At 50.6% G+C, this 21,028-nt stretch overlaps 8 protein-coding genes across 8 annotated transcripts; 2 read left to right on the top strand and 6 right to left on the bottom strand.

The window, feature by feature from the left end:
- Positions 1-966: 966 nt before the first annotated feature.
- Positions 967-3,540, bottom strand: BDP55DRAFT_546186 (ATP synthase F1; the record flags this gene model as incomplete). Its single annotated transcript, XM_060568634.1, has 3 exons — positions 967-2,681; positions 2,744-3,265; positions 3,339-3,540. The coding sequence occupies 3 exons, from the start codon at positions 3,538-3,540 to the stop codon at positions 967-969; spliced, it is 2,439 nt and encodes an 812-aa protein (XP_060433052.1).
- Positions 3,541-6,350: 2,810 nt separating this feature from the next.
- On the top strand, positions 6,351-8,097 carry BDP55DRAFT_652967 (uncharacterized protein). Its single transcript, XM_060574147.1, has 6 exons — positions 6,351-6,461; positions 6,561-6,806; positions 6,906-7,108; positions 7,158-7,249; positions 7,315-7,482; positions 7,568-8,097. The coding sequence occupies exons 1-6, from the start codon at positions 6,426-6,428 to the stop codon at positions 7,903-7,905; spliced, it is 1,083 nt and encodes a 360-aa protein (XP_060433051.1). The 5' UTR covers positions 6,351-6,425; the 3' UTR covers positions 7,906-8,097.
- Positions 8,056-9,184, bottom strand: BDP55DRAFT_576349 (pectin lyase fold/virulence factor). The gene is made up of 2 exons (XM_060570782.1): positions 9,023-9,184; positions 8,056-8,923 (listed from the first exon to the last, which is right to left on the bottom strand). Exons 1-2 carry the CDS (start codon positions 9,143-9,145, stop codon positions 8,063-8,065), a joined length of 984 nt encoding a protein of 327 aa, XP_060433050.1. The 5' UTR covers positions 9,146-9,184; the 3' UTR covers positions 8,056-8,062.
- Positions 9,185-10,461: 1,277 nt separating this feature from the next.
- Positions 10,462-11,481, bottom strand: BDP55DRAFT_545625 (pectate lyase Pel-34K; the record flags this gene model as incomplete). Its single annotated transcript, XM_060568588.1, has 2 exons — positions 10,462-11,105; positions 11,166-11,481. The coding sequence occupies 2 exons, from the start codon at positions 11,479-11,481 to the stop codon at positions 10,462-10,464; spliced, it is 960 nt and encodes a 319-aa protein (XP_060433049.1).
- Positions 11,482-12,150: 669 nt separating this feature from the next.
- Positions 12,151-14,231, bottom strand: BDP55DRAFT_652963 (major facilitator superfamily transporter). The gene is made up of 4 exons (XM_060574146.1): positions 13,521-14,231; positions 13,193-13,440; positions 12,696-13,137; positions 12,151-12,644 (listed from the first exon to the last, which is right to left on the bottom strand). The coding sequence occupies exons 1-4, from the start codon at positions 14,079-14,081 to the stop codon at positions 12,480-12,482; spliced, it is 1,416 nt and encodes a 471-aa protein (XP_060433048.1). The 5' UTR covers positions 14,082-14,231; the 3' UTR covers positions 12,151-12,479.
- Positions 14,218-15,977, top strand: BDP55DRAFT_652961 (aminotransferase class-III). Its single transcript, XM_060574145.1, has one exon. It carries the CDS (start codon positions 14,482-14,484, stop codon positions 15,895-15,897), a length of 1,416 nt encoding a protein of 471 aa, XP_060433047.1. The 5' UTR covers positions 14,218-14,481; the 3' UTR covers positions 15,898-15,977.
- On the bottom strand, positions 15,978-18,347 carry BDP55DRAFT_652960 (fungal-specific transcription factor domain-containing protein). The gene is made up of 5 exons (XM_060574144.1): positions 18,261-18,347; positions 17,538-18,172; positions 16,888-17,488; positions 16,460-16,826; positions 15,978-16,385 (listed from the first exon to the last, which is right to left on the bottom strand). The coding sequence occupies exons 1-5, from the start codon at positions 18,290-18,292 to the stop codon at positions 16,032-16,034; spliced, it is 1,989 nt and encodes a 662-aa protein (XP_060433046.1). The 5' UTR covers positions 18,293-18,347; the 3' UTR covers positions 15,978-16,031.
- Positions 18,348-18,500: 153 nt separating this feature from the next.
- On the bottom strand, positions 18,501-20,869 carry BDP55DRAFT_701956 (uncharacterized protein; the record flags this gene model as incomplete). Its single annotated transcript, XM_060577935.1, has 11 exons — positions 18,501-19,112; positions 19,146-19,446; positions 19,474-19,478; positions 19,500-19,558; positions 19,600-19,685; positions 19,770-19,960; positions 20,196-20,246; positions 20,297-20,417; positions 20,467-20,589; positions 20,671-20,720; positions 20,782-20,869. 11 exons carry the CDS (start codon positions 20,867-20,869, stop codon positions 18,796-18,798), a joined length of 1,392 nt encoding a protein of 463 aa, XP_060433045.1. The 3' UTR covers positions 18,501-18,795.
- Between the last annotated feature and the right edge of the window lie 159 nt (positions 20,870-21,028).

The following is a 21,028-nucleotide window of genomic DNA, read 5'->3' as shown; positions in this document are numbered from 1 at the left end:
TACCGCGATCAGAGCGAGGTTAGTCGGCGGGAGACGACAACAAATCGGTCAAGCGCGGCCCATGGCTCTGTTACAATGGAGGCAGCGGATTCGGGGATTACTGTTCATACGATGAAAATCGATACTATAGAAGGATACGTGTCTGGGAGATTGGACGCGATCCAGAGCAGGTTAAAGACATGGAAACGCATCGAGTACTCCGGCAACCGATTCGAGGAAGTTGTCGGATTGGAAGTCCAATTCGACCTCGAGGCAAGGGGCCCGCGCAGGGGCCACCTCCAGACCGCACTTACGAGATCCACGGTCTGCCCAACCTACGGTTGAAACCTCCCTTTTACACCTTACGCAGAACTTAATATATATCAATTTGATCTCTTCGTCAACCCACGGTTCGAACCAAGTACCCTGTGATAGGGATACCAACAGAAGTAATACTTGTAGAAGGTGGACGAATCGCAGCTCCCTCGACAACGTTAAATTCCGAGAAGACAGTCAAAATCCTATAGACAATCGATCTGCTCCCTCAAAGACGTCTCAGAAGCAGTCACGCTTCATATGGAGTGGAAAGTGGGCGCATTCAAGAGGGTTAAAATTGGCTGAGTTTGGAATGGGGAAGAATCGAAAGCTCAGAGTACAATAAGCGCTGCCATAGCCCGAGGTCAACAGCCCATTCCTGCAATCGAGACATCAGACACAAAGGCCAAGTACAGGGACAAACACACAAAAGTCGAAACAAATCAAACCGAGTAGGAAACCACAGCCTTGAATGACGGTAGATATTTCAGACTCGCGAAGTCGAATCGAAAAGACACTAATGCCAAGAATCCAGCCCCTGCCAATGTTGACATCATAAGTCGGAGCCTCTGCCACAGTCGCTAAAGAGTGTCCAACTCCCTCATCCTCAGTACGAGGAAATGACCTGTCATTAGTCAGAGCGGATTAGCACATTATTATCAACGCGTCAAATCAAAAATCTTCGTCGTCCATCATGCAGAGGCCATCATCGTTCGAGTCCCAGGACTTGCGCTTATGGAGCGAAGGCACCCATGCAGTCTCACGGGACTTGAGGATGTCCTCGAGAGTAGCGTTCACAGCGTTGAAATCATCGGGGTTGTTGCTCACCTTCGATCCCTTGTAGGCCTGAGCCGACGTGGTGAGCATGTCTGCGACGGACTTCTTGGTTCGAATGACGTTGGTAGTGTTGAAGTTATTCCGGGGAGCCGAGGCTACGCTCTCCGCTCCAACAGTGTTCTTGATCTTCTGGGAAGCAGCGTCGACGATGATAGGGACGACCTTGCGTACGGCAGTCTTAGCGATGTCTAGCACGGAGGGAGCAATCTTCTGGACGCCGGCCTTAATGACGTCGAAGAAGCCCTCCTCGCCATTCTGGGGCTCGTTGATGCGAAGACGGTCGAGTTTCTCCTTAGGGAGTTCCATGAGAGTCTGCAGGGCAGCTTCTGCGGCAGCCGCACGCTTGAATGCGAGACGAGTGGCATACTCGTGAGTGCCGACAGCGGGGGTGTCGAAGGAAGACTCTGCGCCACCGCTGAGGCGGCCGATAACGCCGCTGAGTGCCCCTTGCGCGGCACTCGCGATGAACGGCTTCGCGAAGCCAATGCCCTTGCCGAGGACAGAGCCGAGGGAATCAAAGAAGCCCTCTTCGCCAGAGACGGGACGAGTAGGCGCCAAGAGGCCCTGGACAAAGGCTCCCTGCGGGCCCTGCTGGTTGTACGAAGACACTTGGAGGCCTCTGAGCTGCGTACGAGGGAGTTCAATTTCTGACTCCTGGAATCCAGACGTCGCTCGCTCTTGCATCTTGGCCATCTGAAGATGAGCCAAGTGAAGTCCAGCCTCCGTGAGCTGGGGCTGGGCTACCTTGGCGATGGCATCCAACTTGGGTCTGAAGGCGTTGTACTTGGAGTTGATGGTGTGGAGAATCTCTGCAGTCTCGGGGCTATCCTCGACCTTCAGTAGGGCTTGAAGCGATGCCTCGGCGAGCACCGCACGCTCGGTGGCGCCCGAGTTGATCGCAGTCTCGACCACGCCAGGCGCGTTCCCGTCCTCGAGGGCGCTCTCCGCACCTCCGACAGTCGAAAGGATGCCGCCGGCGATGGCACCGATGGGTCCACCAATGGGTCCAAGGAAAGGAGTGACTGTTGAGACGACAGGTCCTGCGACTTTGGCGATCGACCTGATGATATCGAAGAAGCCCTCCTCATCCGAACTTTCCTGAAGACCCGTGCCTGTGTTGTAATGGGTCGGCATTGCGGGAGAAGCCACGCTCTCCGGGCGAAAGCCGTTGTAGCCGTTGCTGTTTCCATTGGTAGCACCGTTGGCATACTTGTTGTTGTTACTGTTGTACGTGGTACCGTTGCTGTGACCGTTGGAATAGGGGGCACTACCGGTCTTGACCTGCCCGTTACTGGGCGCCCCATTGGAAGCGCCGACGTTGCTGTTAGGGCGAGCATGGGCATCGGCTGTGAGAACCTTAATGCCTTGACGCTGTACCTGGGGGAACTGGGGGCTGTCGAAGAGATTGAGGAAGGCATGGTAGTTGTTACCGTAAGGACCGCCGATGGAGTTGCCAGAGTTGCTCTCGTCACCACCACCACCGTAGCAGTGAGTACCAATGGACACTAAGGCGTTGTTCTCAACCTGGAAGATGGGAGCACCAGATTGACCTATTTTCATGCGTCTGTCAGCATTCTATCATAGAAACAGAAGAGTCTCTTTATGAACTTACCAGCGAAAGTCGAGACCTGGTACTCAATCATGTGGCGCTCGCTCTTCTTGAGGTCGTACTCGGTAGGCGCGAACTCCTCGTACATCTGAGCACCCTTCTCTCCGCTCCCTCCGTTCTGGCCCTCAAGATACTTGTCTCCAGGATACCCAACAACACCAATGTTGGCGTTTCCGGCGAACAACGGGGTCTCCTTGAAGGGGATGTTTCTAAGATTGCCGGTGAAAGGCCGGTTGACCTTGATGAAGGCAACATCATGTCTCCGGTTGCCTGCCGCTTCAATCCACTCGGCAGTGGTGATGATGCGCTCGCCGAAGCGAGCTTGAACGTTAGGAGTGCCGACGGAGGCACGACCAGAGTAGCCGATATAGCACTTGATCTCAGTAGCGCTCTGGAGACGGTGGCCCCAGTCATAGACGACGTGGCCGGCAGTGACAACGGTATCAGGGCTGATGAGCCAGCCAGAACCCATCATCCAGACGCTGCCGCTGCCTTTGTTGAAACAAGCTTGGATCTTGACGACAGCTTGATGATGTCAGTACGTGGGACGTCTGAAGGGAAGCTGCTCGGGGGTTGCTGTGTTGGAAGCAGAACTCACATCGGAACTTGCCACCATCGGCAAAGCTTTGAGGCTCGACGCGACGGCGCTTGTCATCGTCAAAGACGGACTCAGTGCCATTGCTGCCGTCGTCGGGCAAGATGGCTGACTCAGCCGGGAGGTCAGGGTTGGAGGACTTCAAGCTCCAGACCGCAGCGCGAGGAGCGCTGCCGTTGGCGGTTGAAGAGGCGTTGTAAGACATTTTTTCGTTCTTTAATTGAGTTACTGTTTTACTGGGTGTTGCTGGGCAAAGATCGTCGGGAACGAGAGACAGTTCAGAACTCCAAACGGTCGACCAATAAGAGTAATGATTTTCAAGGTGAAAGCTTGCGTGCGTTAAGAGCTGCGAATTGATACTGATTGGAAACTGGTGGTGATAAGGAAGAAGTGTGACGACGGGATGGAGTTAATGGGCCTTTTATGTAGTTTGAGAAGACGCCACTCTGACGGAACTGGAAACCATCGAACTTACTGATCGACCTGCTACTCAGCTGTTAGCCGTGATATCACATATTTGTCTTGAATATGATTAAGAATGGTGGTGAGGCGTTCAGCCAGCCTCTTTCATGCAAATCGCAACTCTTTTCTCTAGGTAAGCAGTGGTGGTAAATGAGGCGCTCCTCGCGCCGTTGACTAGTCTCACCGATTTCCATGGCAGCTTCAGCTAAGGCTAGTATACTCAGGAGTTATTGCTCGAAACGACGCGTTTCTTCGTTTCACAAGATTTTCCCAGATATCTTGGTCCAAAGTATCATCACGGCCTACACCAAATGTAACAGATATTCTCCGTAATAATTACTAGTATCTGATACATCTTCAACGTGGTGTACCTCGAAATCTTAGTGGACGACTTGGCTTCCCTTTTGCCCAAAACCACAGCAAGTCTTGTGATGCCTAAAGCACACATCATGAAAATCTGCATACACCTAAGGTACTGCAGCCCTCCGCACTCCAGTTCACACTTTGGCAGGGAACTTAATGGGGCTGGCTGAGGATCGTCACAGCCCCCCAATGATTCACATCCTAGTATACCTAAAATGACAGACTTGTCAGCGGAATGCAGCCAAACTCATTACCTCTCAAGGATTTCTTCCTACTATTGAGTTTACAGTCTCGGCTAGGTGGCGGACGCCGACATCACTCTGGACTGTGTGATCCGGAGTCACACCTCAGGAGCTAGGCTTGATCCAGCATGTGAGGTTACGTTGCCATCTCCATATATAGAAGGTATCCGCTGAGGAGAATCAATTTGAACTTTGTTCAGCAGTTAAACATCGTGAGCGTTCCACATTTCGCGCTGATTGATCACCTCCATCGTCACTCCGAATTTCTCCGCTTCGCTTTTCCCCTGATACGGTCAAGTCTCATTCGTCGAGAGGTCCAAGAAGCGTATCTAAGGAAGCCCATGTGGCTGCCTGTGGTGAAATAGCGACCAATGTGATAGGGAGTTTTTCGTGCCCATCATTCGGCGGAATGCACACACGTTGCAGGGGTAAGCTGCGGTCACTGCCAGATGAGGACACCCCGTGGCTCAAATGCCTTCTCGGCCCGCCTGCGGCCACGGTTCTAGCCCTCCCTTCCCGTCCCCGCACATATCCCTCACAACTCAGCTGAACTCAGCCAGCCGCCGACGAATGAGCTGAGCCAAACGGAACCTGCTTAGCCTCTTCGTAACAGCCTACTGGAATCCTAAGAGCACATCATAGTCTTCATTTGCGGGGACCAATCAGTCAATAAATGTGATGCCGCGGGGCGCGTGATTCGAAAGCCGTTGGTAGGAAGGGGTAATTCATATCCACGCATAAGTAAAGCACGCGATGACGGCGGCATCATCGAGCAATCGGAATCGATCTATGTAGGATTAAGCTACTTGCAGAGACCCGATTGTGATTTGCTCTGGGAGAAAGTCTAGAGAAAGAGTACCGATGGTCATGATGGGGTCCGCTCCGTCGTTCATCGGTCGAAAGTTCGGCTATGCTCGAGTCTCACCCAATAGCACGTAATTTACGTACAATACCTTCAATGCGAAAATTCCAACCGATATTTATCCCGTAGCTTGTTTCTCAAACACACATTTGGGCTTGATATTTGAAAGCTGTAAGGGGGGACGGCGTCGTAGGATGCGGTTATGACGCGTCCCATTGAAGTAATGATGGCCGTTATTGCTTCGGGTGTCATTGGGCCGATGCCGCTTGGAAGTAAGGGCCAATATACATACATCTTTGAGGATGCTACTTTGATCACAGGTTTCTGAGAATTGCGCTCATGATACGTTGCATGTTCAAAACTCACACTCGGGCTCCCAGTCTATATGTGGCTGCGGTCGACCTCGACTAATCAAGTGCTGGATAGCCCATCGCGTGCAGCTATGAGACGCCGGCTTGATCTATTAAGTGTGATAGAACGCGTTTTAGACAATGCTTCGCATACCATGATGACTATGGAATGGTCTTTCTGGACTTGAAGAGGTTTTTCGCAACCATCCTGTACAATTTTCAAGAGAAAAGAAATGAAGGATCAACATTTTTCTCTTCCAAGATTCCGCGGCAATGGTGTTCCCAGATGCGCAGCAATGCCATGAAAATGATAACTAGTATCAAGATCCCGAATGTTTGAAACGGCTTCCGAGATCTTAAAGAAGATTGAAACGGCGGCCTTGAATCAAGAGATGCCCAAACCCTCGGGTCCGCTAGGCGTCATTGGCTTGTGTCTAAGGTAGACTTGCTGTGTCCGGCCTTTCATAAAACTTTGGGATCAGCAATCGTCGTGCTAAGTCAAATTCGACGCTGACAAGGCAACTCAGTGGCCGTTTTCGTGTCTTTTAGAGGTCATTTGCTCAATCATCTTAGATGTGGCTGTTGGTGTGGACGAGCCCCGACCGCTTGTGGCGGCGCTCTAACTGTTTGCAAGTGTTCAGCTAGTCAAAAGCCACCGGGGGAGCTGGAATACAATTTCCATCACTGGTCTATGAACATAAAGCGCAGGTTTCTTCAAAGAAAAAGTGGTTCGTAGGTTTGGCCCAAATTTACCTCCTACGGTCTATCTTGAAACGGTTTGCGGATCGGAGATATTCCGAATATCTTCATCATGGACGTCAACGGGCCATCCGCAGCTGCGGTTATTGTACGTCGCATCCCCTTCGTAAGACTCGCAACTCGTTCTACGTTGCTTCGCCCTCAGGGCGCTCGACTTTTGCTGGTCCAGGCAGGCTAATATTGTTAGGGGACCGAATTCACATTGATTGGAGTTGCGGCTGCCCTAATCGGTGCTCGAATCTACCTGCGATTGGTCATTCAAGACCTTCCGCTTATTACGAGCGACATTCTTGTCTGCATCGCATGGGTCTTCACTGCAGCATCCGCTTCTTACGATATCGTCTTTCATAAAATGGGGGTATTACGTTCGCACGTTGCCTACACCCTTGAAGGATATGACGGAACTCCTGAAGATGTAAAACTGGTGTGGAAGGCAAGCACCCTTGCCCTTTAAAAAAGTAGAAATGATTTTCGAAAGAGAGTCAACGGATGAGTGATGATGCAGATCAAGTTTACTAACTATTACACTTAGTTGCAATGGAGTGGCCAGTTTCCCTTCTTCACAGCCTTCTATCTCTGCAAGGCGACACTTTTGAGTCTATATGCTCGTTTCTTCCCGATTTTCATGGAAACTCGCCGCAAGATCTTGTGGGGAACCATGGTGTATTGCAGCTGTGCATATGTGACCAATATGCTCACGATACTTCTGATTTGTAGGCCGGTGCAAGGAAACTGGTAAGCCTCATTCATTTCCTTACACGAGCTCTACCTGACCATCTAAAAGGTCACAAGATCCGGCAGTCGCGTGTAACCCAATAGTGTTCGCCCGAGTATTCCAGATCGCTTGGGCGTTGAACTTTGCCGCGGACTTGATGAGTGAGGTTTCCTTTACCAAGTCTATCAAGCAGAAAAGCATCTGTAACGACTCACACACCTCACAGTATTCTGTCTTCCGTTCTTAGTATTGTACCAGTTACGGCTGCGAAAGAGTGTCAAGATCAGTGTTTACTGCACATTCTTTCTAGGAGCCATCAACTTAGCAGTCAGCTTGGCTCGGTTCCTGGGTATCCAGGTGTCGGTGACATCTTTTCGCTCCTTCACACTCATTGGTGAGTCAATATTCCCATTGTAATTCGATTCCATCCAGTATCATGCAAATCCTCTTGGATTTTGGAACTGACGTGAGCCCCGCAGAGTTGTGGAGTGCTCTTGACTTGCAGGTCGGTTTAGTCATTGCTTGTCTACCGACGCTACGGCCATATCTATCCTACAATTGGAGAATATGGCCTTTCCGATCAGCAACACAAACCCCCAAAAGCTCCAGCAACCGTGCAGAGCTTTCCGAGCTTTCTCGACAAAACGATCAGCCAATGTCACAGATTCGAAACATCGACCACGTAGCCTTAATGGACAATGTCAACAACAATGAAGGGCATAGTAGGGATAATTCGAACTGCGATCTCGAATCGTCAGCTTTGGGAAGCCCTAAGTCGCCAGCGACGATGCTTCGCAGTAATCACCAAGCAAAATGAATCATGAGCTATGTTATTTGATTTTTACTCCTAGCAAATATAATGAGATTCACTAGAACGAAGAAGAGACCAATTGAAGCAGTCTAAAGTTGCTTCGGGCCGTTTCAGGAAACTAATATTCCCCTGATTATGTCTGCTACAGAAATCAGACCAGACCTTAAGAGGAGTTCCAATAAGTTGTGTCAACCCAAGAAGTCCAGCCCGGAAGAATCGTGTCAATGGAAACCGCACTCGACAACTTCTTAGCCCAGCTCACGCGCGTGCCGCTAGCACCCGTCCCAGTGTTGCCATACTCAGCGTAGTAAACGTTGGCGGTGGGGTTGGTGCCCCAAGCAGACCACCCAACAGGCTTAACGACGTCGCTGAGTTGCGAGTTCTGGACAACGACGCGTGCGTATTCCCTCCATGGCCTACCCAATACCGTAGACTCCTTGGAGACACCGGCACCTGACTTGGCAGCAATTGTGGCCTTGTTGATCACATACCAGTAGGCGTCAGCGCTATCGCGACCACTGGCAGTGATGTATCCGGCGCCGTTGATGGAAATGGTGCACTTCTCAAACCAAGCGTTGCCGTCGTTGCCGAAGATGAAGTCAGTCGCACCCTCGATGTAGCTGTTCTTATAGACTTGGTGGGGCTTGTTGGTGTAGATCGTGTCCTGGTAGCCGACGAAGCTGCAGCCGTAGTACGCTTGGTACTGGCCATTTGCAGAGATGGCTAGAGCCTGGGATCCTTTCCCGTAGCCATTGATCAGGTTGACGTTGTAAAGGCTGAAGTAGCTCGTTGCAACTCTCAGGGTTGCGGACAAATCATTACTTCCAGCATCGGCAGCCGAGAGGGTGTTGGTCAAGATGACTTGGTTCTTAGTGTAGTCCTGGTCGTTGGTGGTGTATGCGTAGATGACAAGCTTGCCACTGAGACTAGGAATGGAAACTTGGCCGGAGTAAGTGCCCGGTTGGATGAAGATTGTGGTAGTTGCTGTGGAGCTGGCCGAAATTGCGTTGATAGCCGCTTGGAGCTTTTCGGTATCATCAATATCAGCCACAGGACATCAAGTCTGATAGTTGTGTAGTGCGAATGAAACTAGCCTAAGGGCCTCAACCATGCAAGTACTCACTGTGGTATACTGGCCGCCGGACTTGGCAACGACAATTGCACCGGAGGGGGGCGATGTTCGCGAAGCAGCAAAAGCATGGCCCGCCAAAATCGCCAAGGTCGAGAGCACGTTAAAGAGCTTCATATTGTTGCTGAGTCTTTCTATGATCCTAATGGATTCTACTACATATTTTCGATGAAAGACGAAACACTATGGTTCAAGACCTTGGAACTTCTATGTTTTATAGGATCTTGAACAATGTTGCCATGAGCCTGGAGTATCATCATTGCGTATGATGTACTCAAGCAATTTATCAAGATGAAATCCTTGGCTGCATGAAAACCAGCCACCGAGCACCGCCATTCGATCCCGAATTGACCACGCGGTGAAAAGGCCTCTTTAATGTTAGCTCCCGTAATCTGTGTCGCGGAGGTCGGCGTCAAGGAAATAGGTGGACTGAAATTCTCCGCCGACATGCAACCATCACTCTCTTTTTTCCCCGCCGCATGCAGTTTCTCCGAGGCTAGCCCCGGCTGCGTTACAGTATTCCCGTCCATCAATTCCGACGTTGGACCATCCTGATTTATCAAACCTAAATTGAACGTTGCTCGGAGCGGGGTCAGTGGCGCAGACTGGACTAAACTAGAAATCTGGGGCTCGAGTCCTTGAGGTAGACTGGACTGAGCTGACGTCAATTACGACATTATGTGCCATTTGCTCAACTTCCTCCAGTTTCCTATTGTTCACTTCAGCGGCTGCTTTTATGGAAGGCTCAACGAGAAAGAGGGGCAAAGATATGACCGGCTCGGGGGCACAACGACCTTTGTCGATAGAGTACGAGTATTTGAAAAAGACCTCAGTAGCTAAATAAAAAAGATTTCCAAGTCAACCTTTTCAAGTATCAGACTTCCAGTTATAAAAATCCGGTTTTGTGCTCTTACATCTGACATACCTGGGGCACTTGCACATACCTATCCGTTCTAATCATCATCTGGCTCTTGACTGGGGCGTCCTCTAAACTTGGACGGATATTTGAGAGACCCATTTGTCACAGCCTGAACAAACTGATGTAGTGTGGAATATGGTCCATGATAGGAGCTGAAGATTCGTGGTCATAGCCTCGTCAAATTAAGTCGCAGATGCATAAGCACACGTAAGTAAAGAATGCAGGTGTCGCAAGTTCTACAGAAAGCCGATATTTCAACGAAGTACTCGCGCTCTCTCATGCCACTATTCCGAAACATATCCCTACAGACAAGAGAGAGGCCTCGCAGCACACCGCTTTCTCCTCAAGTCTTTGAGCGTATTAAAAGAACATTGTGCCATGTGACTGGTATATTGGGCCCTGAAACACTGCTCATGACAATTGGAATCATTTGGTTGCCGCTCATGACGCCCTCTACAATCCTCACGCTGGGAAATATGACCTGCCCAGTACTTATACCCGTGCGCTTCTCAAATCAAGAGCAGACAGAAGCTCGTGGACCAGCATTAGCCTTGACGTAGGCAGGGACATCTGCTGTAAGAGTCAAAGTGTAGGAATAGAGGCTCTTGGGGTCAAAAGAGGTTCCCGAGTTTGCAGCCGTAGTACCCGTGCAGCTCTTATAGGTGTTCCCAGAGGCGTTGAGCACAGCTCCTGAGTCCTTGGTCAAAGGGTTCTTGGTGTTCTCAAAGAACACATTCTCGATGCGTGCGTTGGTGCTACCGCGGGCATAATGGCCATATGAAGTGACGCCGTAAAGATAATTGTTGTAGAGATGCGCTTGTAGCAAGTTGTCGGCGCTCGGGTTTCTTTGATTCGTTTTATCGAACCAGTTGTGGTTGATCGTTCCACGAGCCGTGACATTCTCGGTCCAGCCGATACCAAAGGTCTTGTCGTGGTTCCGAAAGATGTTGTTGGAGACGGTGAAGTACGTGGTGTCCTTTCGAAGATCCACCAGGCCGTCCCCGCCATCTTCGAAAAGGCAGTGGTCGATCCAGATGTTGCTCACGGTATCGGCTTGAACGCCATCACGGTCATTCTCCACGCCATCATTCAAGTTGGTGTGGCCAATCTTGAGGTTGCGAATGATGATGTTCTTGGCTCCGCTCAAGCCCAGACCGCCTTTAGACGCCAAGTAAGGTAAGCATGATGATATACGAAACGATGAGTCTGAGGATTCACCTTGGTACAGCTCGCCAGTGGTGCCAAGCCCGATGATAGTCTTATCACTGGCTATCTTGATTTCCTTGCCGAGAGGGCTGATGGTGATGCGACCACTAACTTTAATCACGTATTTGCCCGATGCGCTGGCGTACTTCTCAAGATCAGCTTGAGTCGTCACTGTTACATCCGTCCCCCCTGCGCCGCCAGTTGTTCCTCCGTTCAGGGAAGCAAATCCAGTGGCAGAAGCGAGGCATCCGCTAGACTGTCTCTCAGTGACCGCGGCTCCAGCGGCGACGATGCCTTGGACAAAAACGATGATAGACGAGGCCTTCATAGTCAGTTGTTCCGAAAAAGAGAAAATTAGGGTATTGCTCTTCAACGTATCAATGATTTGTTGCGAGAAAACTTGTGAGACTATTTGATGCAAACTTCGAGTTATATCGAATTATTTAACGTCGAATCACAAACTCATATAGTGCTGGCACGGGGAGTAGCATTTCCTTAAGCACATCATTATTAGTATTAGGTAAGAGCATTTAGCCCACCCGTCTTTGACACTACACTGCCTAGACCAATTCAAATTGGGATCTACGGAGACTTCCCTTTTAGCCTAAGCTTTAGTCTTGGACGTCAAACCATATCGGAGGCCGCAACGATCCAGACAGGGCACGAGAAAATCCGTGGTTCATGGAAATAAGCTCCTCAGTAAGGCCATTTCGAAAATCAGTCGTGATCGTCATAAAGAAGCGATGGGAAGTCAAAGAGTTGCCCAGGACTTTCAATTCGAGAAGGGTCCAATGTCACATTGTGCCAAGTAATTCAATATTGATGATTAAACCCACCAGTAGTGTGAAGCTGGTTCCCCGCATCACGAGGTGTCATCGCGCATACGAAGTCCCGCCAATAAGTGCTTCCCTTTTAGAGGCCCTGATCCATTTTGGGGATGCTCATCGCCACACCTAAGTCAAGGTTATAACTGAACTGATGTGGATTCCCTTTACATGGCTCTCGAAGAAGTCAACCGGGGCAATCATGAATCTGGTCTGTTCGTTCATTGGCTTAATGATATGTGCTAGATAGGCTGGTTCTCAAGAGCCACTTTCTAATCCGCATACAACTTGCTCTTTTGACGTTTGAGGTAAGGGATGGTAAATTCGATTCTTGATGTTGAGGTTGGTTATTCGTAGACCGCGATCTCGGCACTCTGTATTCTCATTCGTTCTCTATGATCTATCTGGTATCTTGGTTTCAAATGACAACTTCTAAGTTAGCAATTGGCCGTTATGGTGCGTGCTGCTCTTTTGGTCATAAATTCGTTCGAAGAGTCCCGGCTCAAGACTTCTCTGGAGTCTCTATTTTGCGCGCAAATCTTATTCCCGAAACACATGCGAAGCCAGCCAACGCCATTGCCCCGGCATAGTAAGCGGCGGGGCGGAACCTTTCAAGCCCATCAACATCGCCTGAGATGGAGTAAAGGCCAGAAGCAATTGGTGTACCCTGAGTCTTGTAAGTAAGGGTGCGAAGAGTGTAGTGCGTTGTAAGACTTACGAAGAAGAAACCGCAGAACCACGTCGTCCAGACAACAGGGATGATGCTGAGTGTATTCTCTCCACCAAATGTGGCACTGACGGCGATGGGTGTGAGGCTGAAAAATGCGCCGCATCCGATGCCGTTGAAGATGAGATAGAGGGAGAAGATGCCAATTAATGATGACAGGGGCCACACGATGAGAGAGCTGAGGGCCATGAAGAGCATGCAGATTGCTAGACTCTCGACTGGTCCCAGAAGGGTATCGGCAACCCACCCGGCGAGGACTCGGCCTAACGTCGAAGCCAAGTTCCAGCAGGCTAGGATGATAATACCGATCTCTTTGGTGTAGCCCATCGATCTCGAAAAGATCGGAATGAAGTAAGGAGGAATGAAGAGTGGGAAGCAGGAAAGTATCGTGCCGCCAACGAGCAGGAGGAAGCGAGGTTCCTTGAAGCGGTACCTGTGACTTGTTAGTCGTGATTCTGGTTTGACTACAGATGAGTACATGTACTTACCATTGTAGTTGACGAGAGGCCTTCTTCCCCGAACTTAATCGTCTTGGCAGGAAATAGGACGCAGGGATGGAGACACCCCAGAGAATGAAACCAAGAATGCGGAATGTCCAGGAAACACCCAAGTCCTTGACAAGATAGTTGGTCACGACACTCATGATGGCAGAACCCAAGCTGCCACCTCCGAAAACAAACCCCATGGCCAGTGCTTTATGTTTCTTGAATAGACCCATCGGAGCAGTCGAGACAGACTAGTAGTAAAGGGTGTTAGCTGAGATGCGTTTCGCCAGTAGGAGACATCTAGACCTAATGCAAGGCATGTTCCACTCACAAAGATACACAATCCACCACCTAGACCAAATACAAGACCATGTAGAAAGAACAAGGCTACAACATGGTGAGTTGTAAAGCCTGCAAGAACTTCGCCCAAACCCATGAAGACGCCTCCAATCAATGCAGCCAGCCGGTATCCTATCCTGCTTATGATTTTGTCGGAGACAATACTGAAACAGATCATGAACGAGGTCGCCAATGAGCCGACAAATGTCAAAGTGGTCAGATTTGAACCCGTGGTCTCGACCAGCTTGACTTGCATGATGCCCCAGGAGTAGATGACACCGAGATAGACGAACATGGTCAGTGACGATGCAGCGACCGTAATCCAAGCCGTTCTATCATCGTAAGTCTGCCCCTCTACTTTCGGGGCTGTCTCCGCGGCATGGTCCTCGCTCGAGTGGTCGGTATCGTGCCCATCTTGGCTTGGGAGGCCTTGTCGTTCGGGGTAGGTGCCTTTTTCAGTATCCATCTTGGCAGTAGTCGAATGAAGTCGGCAGAAGCTGTTAGGAGCATACTTTCCTCGAACTTCTTCCCGGAGCGGCTTCGAGCTTATCATATTATCGACAAAGAGTGGGAAAATCGAATGTTGTAAGTCGGCTTTCGGATATCGGCTTTGCGTCAGAACCGATGTCAGATTTTCTCACGATAATGCGGTTATCGTCTGCAGGATTTATGGAGATGTCGAGAGTGGAGTTTCTTTTGCAATTCCTCCGATGATTTTGACGCAGGCCCACCGTTGGAAGGGCCGGTTGGGCTCCGTGAACACGGAGCTGATGGCTTGTTGATCCCGATACCTATCGGATTTCAACACTAGCGCCGAATAATGAAGGTATATTTAGTAGAGTTGAAGTGCCCATTGTCTCTTCTCTCGCGCATCTTTTCGGTAAACAAACGCAACTTGTAGAACATTCACATACATCCCACTTCAATTTGTCTCGAGTCTACAGTCTCTCGCCATGGCTCCCGCAAGAGACGACGAGCTGTTCACAACAGCCAATGCCGAACTTCCCATAACCAACACCAAATCCAAGGTTGGAGAGGGTCGTCTCATGCACCGCTCTTTAGTCCAACACCCCTCCATGGTCGAATCAGCAAGCGGTATCTACCTGAACCTCGCCAACGGCAAGCGGGTCATCGATGCATGCGGCGGCGCTGCTGTAGCTCTGATTGGCCATGCCAACGAAGAGGTCATTCAAGCCATCTCGGACCAAGCCCGGAAGGTGAGCTACGTTCACACCCAAGCCTACACCACGCAGCCGGCCGAGGAGCTTGCCGACCTCATCCTCGATGGCAACCCACATGGCCTCGAGAAGGCCTTCTTCGTATGCAGCGGAAGCGAAGCCGTTGAGTCGGCCCTGAAGCTGGCGCGTCAGTATCACTTTGAGAACGGCCAGCCGCAGAGAAAGCACTTCATCGGAAGGAAACAAGCGTACCACGGCAACACCATGGCGACCATGTCGATTTCGACAGTCGCGTCACGAAAGGTCCCCTACGAGGGCTTCTGTTATCCTCACGTCTCATATGTATCACCGGCATATCCGTATCAGTATCAGAGAGCAGATGAGACCGAAGATGAATTCACAGCCAGACTTCTCGCTGAGATTGAGGCTGAATTCCAACATGTCGGCCCTCAAAATGTCATTGCCTTTGTTGCTGAGACAATGGTAGGCGCTACAGCCGGCTGCGTGGCACCTCCTGTTGGCTACATCGCTGGCGTTCGTCAGATTTGCGACAAGCATGGCTCTCTCCTCATCCTCGACGAAGTCATGTGTGGCACCGGACGCACTGGTACCTACTTCGCTTTTGAGCAAGAGGGCATTGTTCCCGATATCGTCACAGTCGCCAAGGGGCTCGGCGGAGGCTACGGCCCCATTGCCGGCGTCCTCATGCACGAAAAGGTCGTGTCTATGCTGAGGCAGGGGTCCAACGCCTTCAACCACGGGCACACCTACCAAGCCCATCCTATTGCCTGCGCAGCTGCGCTGGCTGTGCAGAAGATTGTCAAGCGGGATGACCTCGTCGCTCGCTGCGCACGGCTGGGGAAGCAGCTCGAAGCACTACTGCGTATCGAGCTCATCAACTGCAAATCAGTCGGCGAGGTTAGAGGAAGGGGCTTGTTCTGGGCTGTCGAATTCGTCAAGAATACGGAGACAAAGGAGACCTTTGAACCTAAGCTGCGGTTCGGACTTCGAGTTCAAGAGCGGGCATTTGAGAAGGGCGTAGCTCTCTACCCTGGCGCTGGCACAGTGGATGGCTCAAGAGGAGATCACGTCCTTCTTGCTCCTCCATTCACCACAACAGAAGAGGAGTTGCGTAAGGTTTGCAGCGTGTTCAGGGAAGCACTGGAGGAGATTGAAGCGGAAATCCTATAAAAAGCGGTCATGGTCAGGGGCATATTATTGTGACTGATGCTTGTATTTGCTAGGACAGTTCTACTTCGCACTTTCGTACAAGCTCAATTCAATCATACCCATTTTTCAGTGATAAAGCAACCAAAACCATGTGACTAGGCCATCGTGAAGATCTCTGAAGCATCGACATCTTCCAGCATGGACCACCAATTTGGCCAAAGCCCTTGATCATCCATGCTGCCGGCAGCATCTATCAAGCCTTGTGGATTTATTCCGCCAATGTTCTGATTCGGCTTATCGCCTGAGACGATATTGCCCTCACCCGTGCTGACGGCGCTCCGCTCGGCGTTGTTGATTTCCTCTAAATGTTGGGCAGATCTGTCAACTACACGAAACTCGTGGACAGATTGATGCAAGACACTGAAGTCGAAGCGAGATCGTCCGCGATATCTTTGGGTATCAGACGTTGCTCTTTGGTACATCAATGACCCATTCTGGATGGTCTTGAGCTGTGATGCGTTAGCCGTACGTCAAGTAAAGATGGTCTACTAGCATTTCTTCTCCCTTGGAATGAGTGACTCACCCATCCGTCGCCGAGGTCCCAGACCTCACGGAACCTATTAAGATATTCTATACTCGAGTTCATGAGCTCTTCCGCTTTGGTAGCATACCCAGCAGTGATTCTCGGGAACATGAAGCCATAGAGATTGATATAGCAAGACGAGAAAGCGCAGAATCCGGCGAATGGCGTCATGACTGCAACACCGCATTCTGACGCTTCCCGAAGAACGCTTGACAAGTGAGCTGCTGCTTCGAAAAGTTCCTTCGCGCTTTGATCCCACCAGCCCGGAGGAGCCTCGGCCTCGAGTGTTGGGGGGTCTATGGGTCCGCGAGCAGTCATGTCAATTGTCGGCAGGAAGGGAAAGTACTCTCGCTGGAGCATGATAACGCTACCATAATCTCGGATTAGCCCTAATTAGTTCAGGCGCTCTAGGGAACAGCTTGGCCAACCTCTGGTAGTAGAGTAGGTTTAGGTAGACGAAAGATTCACCATAGCCTAGGGTGGCGTATGCAGCAACACTGTTGACCGGGTAGTGTAGCCGATGATGCTGTTTCGTTCTCCATTCCTCAAGTCTCCGACGCCAACATGCCACAGGTGATGTAGGAACCCAGGGGCAATTCTCAGGCAAGCACATACCTGGCGCTTTACGTCCGTCGTTGAACACGAAGGCCATGATATCAGAGTAGATGTCGAACCCGTCGGCCATGACCCCAAAGCTCTGGTCCAAATCAAGATACACCGAAGTTGCGGTTCCACTTGATGTGAAGTTTTCCCCCGCACCTTCAGCTTGCGCTGACGACCCTGGCCCTAGAGCAAACTCAGTCGAAGTAGGTGGCCGGGGCACATTTAGCTTTGCCATCTCCTGTTTGGGAAGCACTCGTGGGTTATATGTTCCCGAGCTCACCATACAATCCATGATGAAACATGCCCAGAATGTTCTGGTCTCGATGGCGGGAGTGAGGCTATTCGGTTCGCTGCGGTGAGGGATCTCGAGTGGGAAGGGTGCCACCCGCGAACTGTGAAGCAATTGCATCATGCGAATTGCAATTCCTACTTGATGTCAGACACAGTCGAGGTCAAACTTAGGAAGCTAACTTACCACAATGCATCCAGGCCTTGTGAAAGTCTCGTGTACCCCATTCATACAACGTTAGAATGAGCAGGGCTTGAATGACCTTGACATCTGGTGGTTGTAGTATACATGCTGCCAGGACATCACACGCATAGGACGCATACCTTTCGCTCGGAAAGAGGATCTGCGATCGCAGGCGATCCGAATCCGGCTTCTGTGTCTTGGTCATCGCAAGAACTGTTGCCAACAATGCCTTGCTTTCTCTCGGGCAATTGGAACCAAATGATTTCATAAAAGACGATGGGTGAATAACTCGGAGCTCGGGAAACTTGCGCCAGAAGGCCTCCAGAGCGATGTAGACAACATCTTTTGGGACCTGCTCGAGATGATGGTCCAGTTCCTGCTTACCATCTCGATACTCCAAGCCCGACGAGGGCGTTGCCGGGCCCCTTGAATGGGGCGCAGAGAGAAGCTGTCGCTGAGACTCGACATCCTGATCATGCGACACAGACGAAGTCTCTTCCGTGACCCTTCGAGCCCGCTTCGCTGCCCGTCCATTCGGCGCGACGTGGGGTCTGGTCAGTACGCAATCCGATCTTCCCGACTTCTCGCATTTGGTGCACGGCGGACTTCCGGTGTTGACGCACTTGATCTTGGACCGTCTGCGGGGTCAAAAAAACGGGGTCAGCGGCCGTTACATCGGATCCGATTGAAAGCCGGGGCGAGGCCGGAGACCGATGGGGGACATACCGGCAGAATTCGCAGGAGAGACTGGAGCGCATGTTTTCCGATGTTACGTTTGCTCTGTCGGTTCTGTACGAAAACCGAAAGAAACGGGAAAAGATTCGGATTACGGGTACAAGTTTTGGGACCGCCGGGACCGGCTTTGTCATTGTGGAGCTGGAACCGGTGGATCCCAGCATTGTTGAAAGCTTGCTTCTAGTGTCCGATTCTCTCCGATGAGATGACAGCTTTGCGCGATAGCAACTCAAAGACGCCGATAACAACTGATACGAGACCAAGTTTCGAGGTCGCTGATACTCATCACCATCACTTAGTGTTTTCAACAGGACCACAAGCGGGACTGAAATGTCAAGATCAGCCATTTTGCGACTGAGTAGATTCCGTGAGGGTTCCATGAAATGAACATGGATGATCCTTGTTCCAAAGCAACCTCTCACAGTAAGGTGACTGTTGAATTAGATCTCTAACTACGTCTCCTCATCTTGAACGGGGTATCTCAGTTCTTGATACTGCCCAAAGGTCTTGGAGTTTGCCTTCTAAGCTAGGCTTGCGTGGCCGTACCTGGCAGACAAGAACAAGCAGAGCTGACTCTCGAAATGATATTTGTTGCACAAGCCTCCGCAGCATAGTCCGGAACCACATTCACGTCCGCAATAACCGTCTTGGTAAAGGCGCCGCAGAACTTCTGACTCTCTTCCAACTGTCCGGGGGTGCTCGTACCCCGCAGAGCACGTAGGCAATTATCAGCATTACAAGTCTTTGGTTTGCAGGCCTCGCGTTTCGTCATTTTGACAAGGAAGCCTCCCTTTTCGATGGTGTTGGCGAAGATGAACCCGGATTTGAAGTACGCATATGAGGCTTAGCTACCTCAGAAGGTTATCTCGCCTCCACCAGGCGCCGAATCGTCTTCGGGGTAGCTGTCAAAGTAGGCTGTCTCAGAGACACCGGCGCCGGTGGGGTCGGAGGATTTCGAAGAAACGTTGTAAACGCGGAGTCCGGCGGCGTAGTTGGATTGGTAGGACAGTCCATCAATAACGTACTGGTTGTGGTCGATGCCGACGTTGGTTGCCTTGCAGAGACCAGTCTGCTCGGGCGACTTCAAAGATCTTATATCCCAAATGTACGTCACGGGATATCCGTCTGCAGCTGGTCCGACAACCTCTTCTTTGTCGTATTCGTCGTCTGTCAGTAACTATTCGTGGTTGCTCTTGTCGGGAACCCAGCCTTGGTGAGTCTAGGTAGCACCTTCGTAACTAGTCCTGGGAATGATCTTTGATGAACTCTTATCCGACACGTCGTAGATACTTTATGTTAGCTACCGTCGCCGGTAGTCTTGATGACTAACATGGTCAAAGTGTCCTCGTCAAAGCCATAGCAAGTGTCGCGGCCTTCATATTTCTTGTCTGGGCCGCGGTAGATGAGACATTGTGCCTGCTGTCTGTCAGCGCCGACTCAGAGGCAAATTTAGATACAGGAAGGGAGGAGGGTCCAAAATCTTCAAGAGGGGTCACTAACATCATGAACATAGCGGTCTTGGGGGTCACACCCAAGTTTTACTGGGTTGGACGGGTCCTTCAGATCAAAGAAAATGAGGCCGCCAAAACAACCATCATCGCGCGGAGCCGCGCCAACAGCAACGCCGTAGCTTACTTCCTCCTTAATCAAGACATTATACGTACGGCCGAGGGACAACTCGGCAAAGTGGCCTGTCCGATCATTTTATTTGTCATAAACGACCGGGGCATCGGCCTCGTCAATATCAAGAAGCTACACCTAAGTTAGCCTCAAACAAAATAACGCAAAGCAATCTTGTAGTTACGAATTTTGTGTCACCATGAGTTGGGCCCTGTCGGTGTATATGATGGATTCGTGTTCGTTGGCCATGCCACAAGTACGTGATAGGTCCATCGGAAGCTCACAGAAATCCAAGGTGCAGTAGACGTCCTCCAGGTAAGGGTTCAATAAACGATGCTCTGTCGTATAATCCGGAGGCTTCTAGGGTCAGCAAATGATACCACACATGATAAAGGACCTAAATGTACCAATGAACTCTCTACTGGAACTAGGATCGGTCCATCCCCAAACAGTGCTACCAGTTCTTCCTGATGTAGTTGAGTGTGGAGAGCCAAGCGTAGCGTGGTTGATGAAGTCGTACAACTCAATCTCCCACAGCATTAGCAAGCTTTTTCTCATATGGCAGAATATCACCTACATTCTTGCATCTAAATATGTGCAACGAGTCGTCGGGAATGGCCTCAGCAAACCCATCAACACACTTCGTGTAGTTCAAGCGGGGCCATGAGGAAGAATTCATGAGACCGGCCTCAGGCTCTGCCTTCCATCGCGTTCAAGTTGCATCAGTAAGTATTTTCTCATACGTCATAGGCTACTTCTCCGGTTGCGTTGAAATACTAACGATCTTGGCCGACTTCAATTTCTCGTGCATGATGTTAGAGTCGTAGAGCGCTACGACACATCAGCATCAAACATGCGTACTTAAAGTACGGGACGTAAGTATAAGACCGACCTGCCGCAACTTCTTCATTTTTGGGGAGCTCTCTGGCGAGGGCAGTGGTCGCGTAGTCCACTGCACCGGATAGGATAGACAAGCGCATTGTGGAAAGACTTCCTAGACTGGATAGTGCTATGAACGGAATCGAGTCTGCGATACACTGCTGGCCATGCTTTGAGCGCATCATTCAAACTATGCTCGAGAGTAGTCCGACATATTTATCATCCACTACGAGGCTGCACATTAATGGCATTCACGAATC

Source organism: Colletotrichum godetiae (genome assembly GCF_030913485.1).
Source record: "Colletotrichum godetiae strain CBS 193.32 chromosome Unknown BDP55scaffold_8, whole genome shotgun sequence".
NCBI classification, from domain to species: domain Eukaryota; kingdom Fungi; phylum Ascomycota; class Sordariomycetes; order Glomerellales; family Glomerellaceae; genus Colletotrichum; species Colletotrichum godetiae.
Note: the sequence above shows the minus strand (reverse complement) of the source record. Positions and strands in the feature narration are given on the sequence as shown.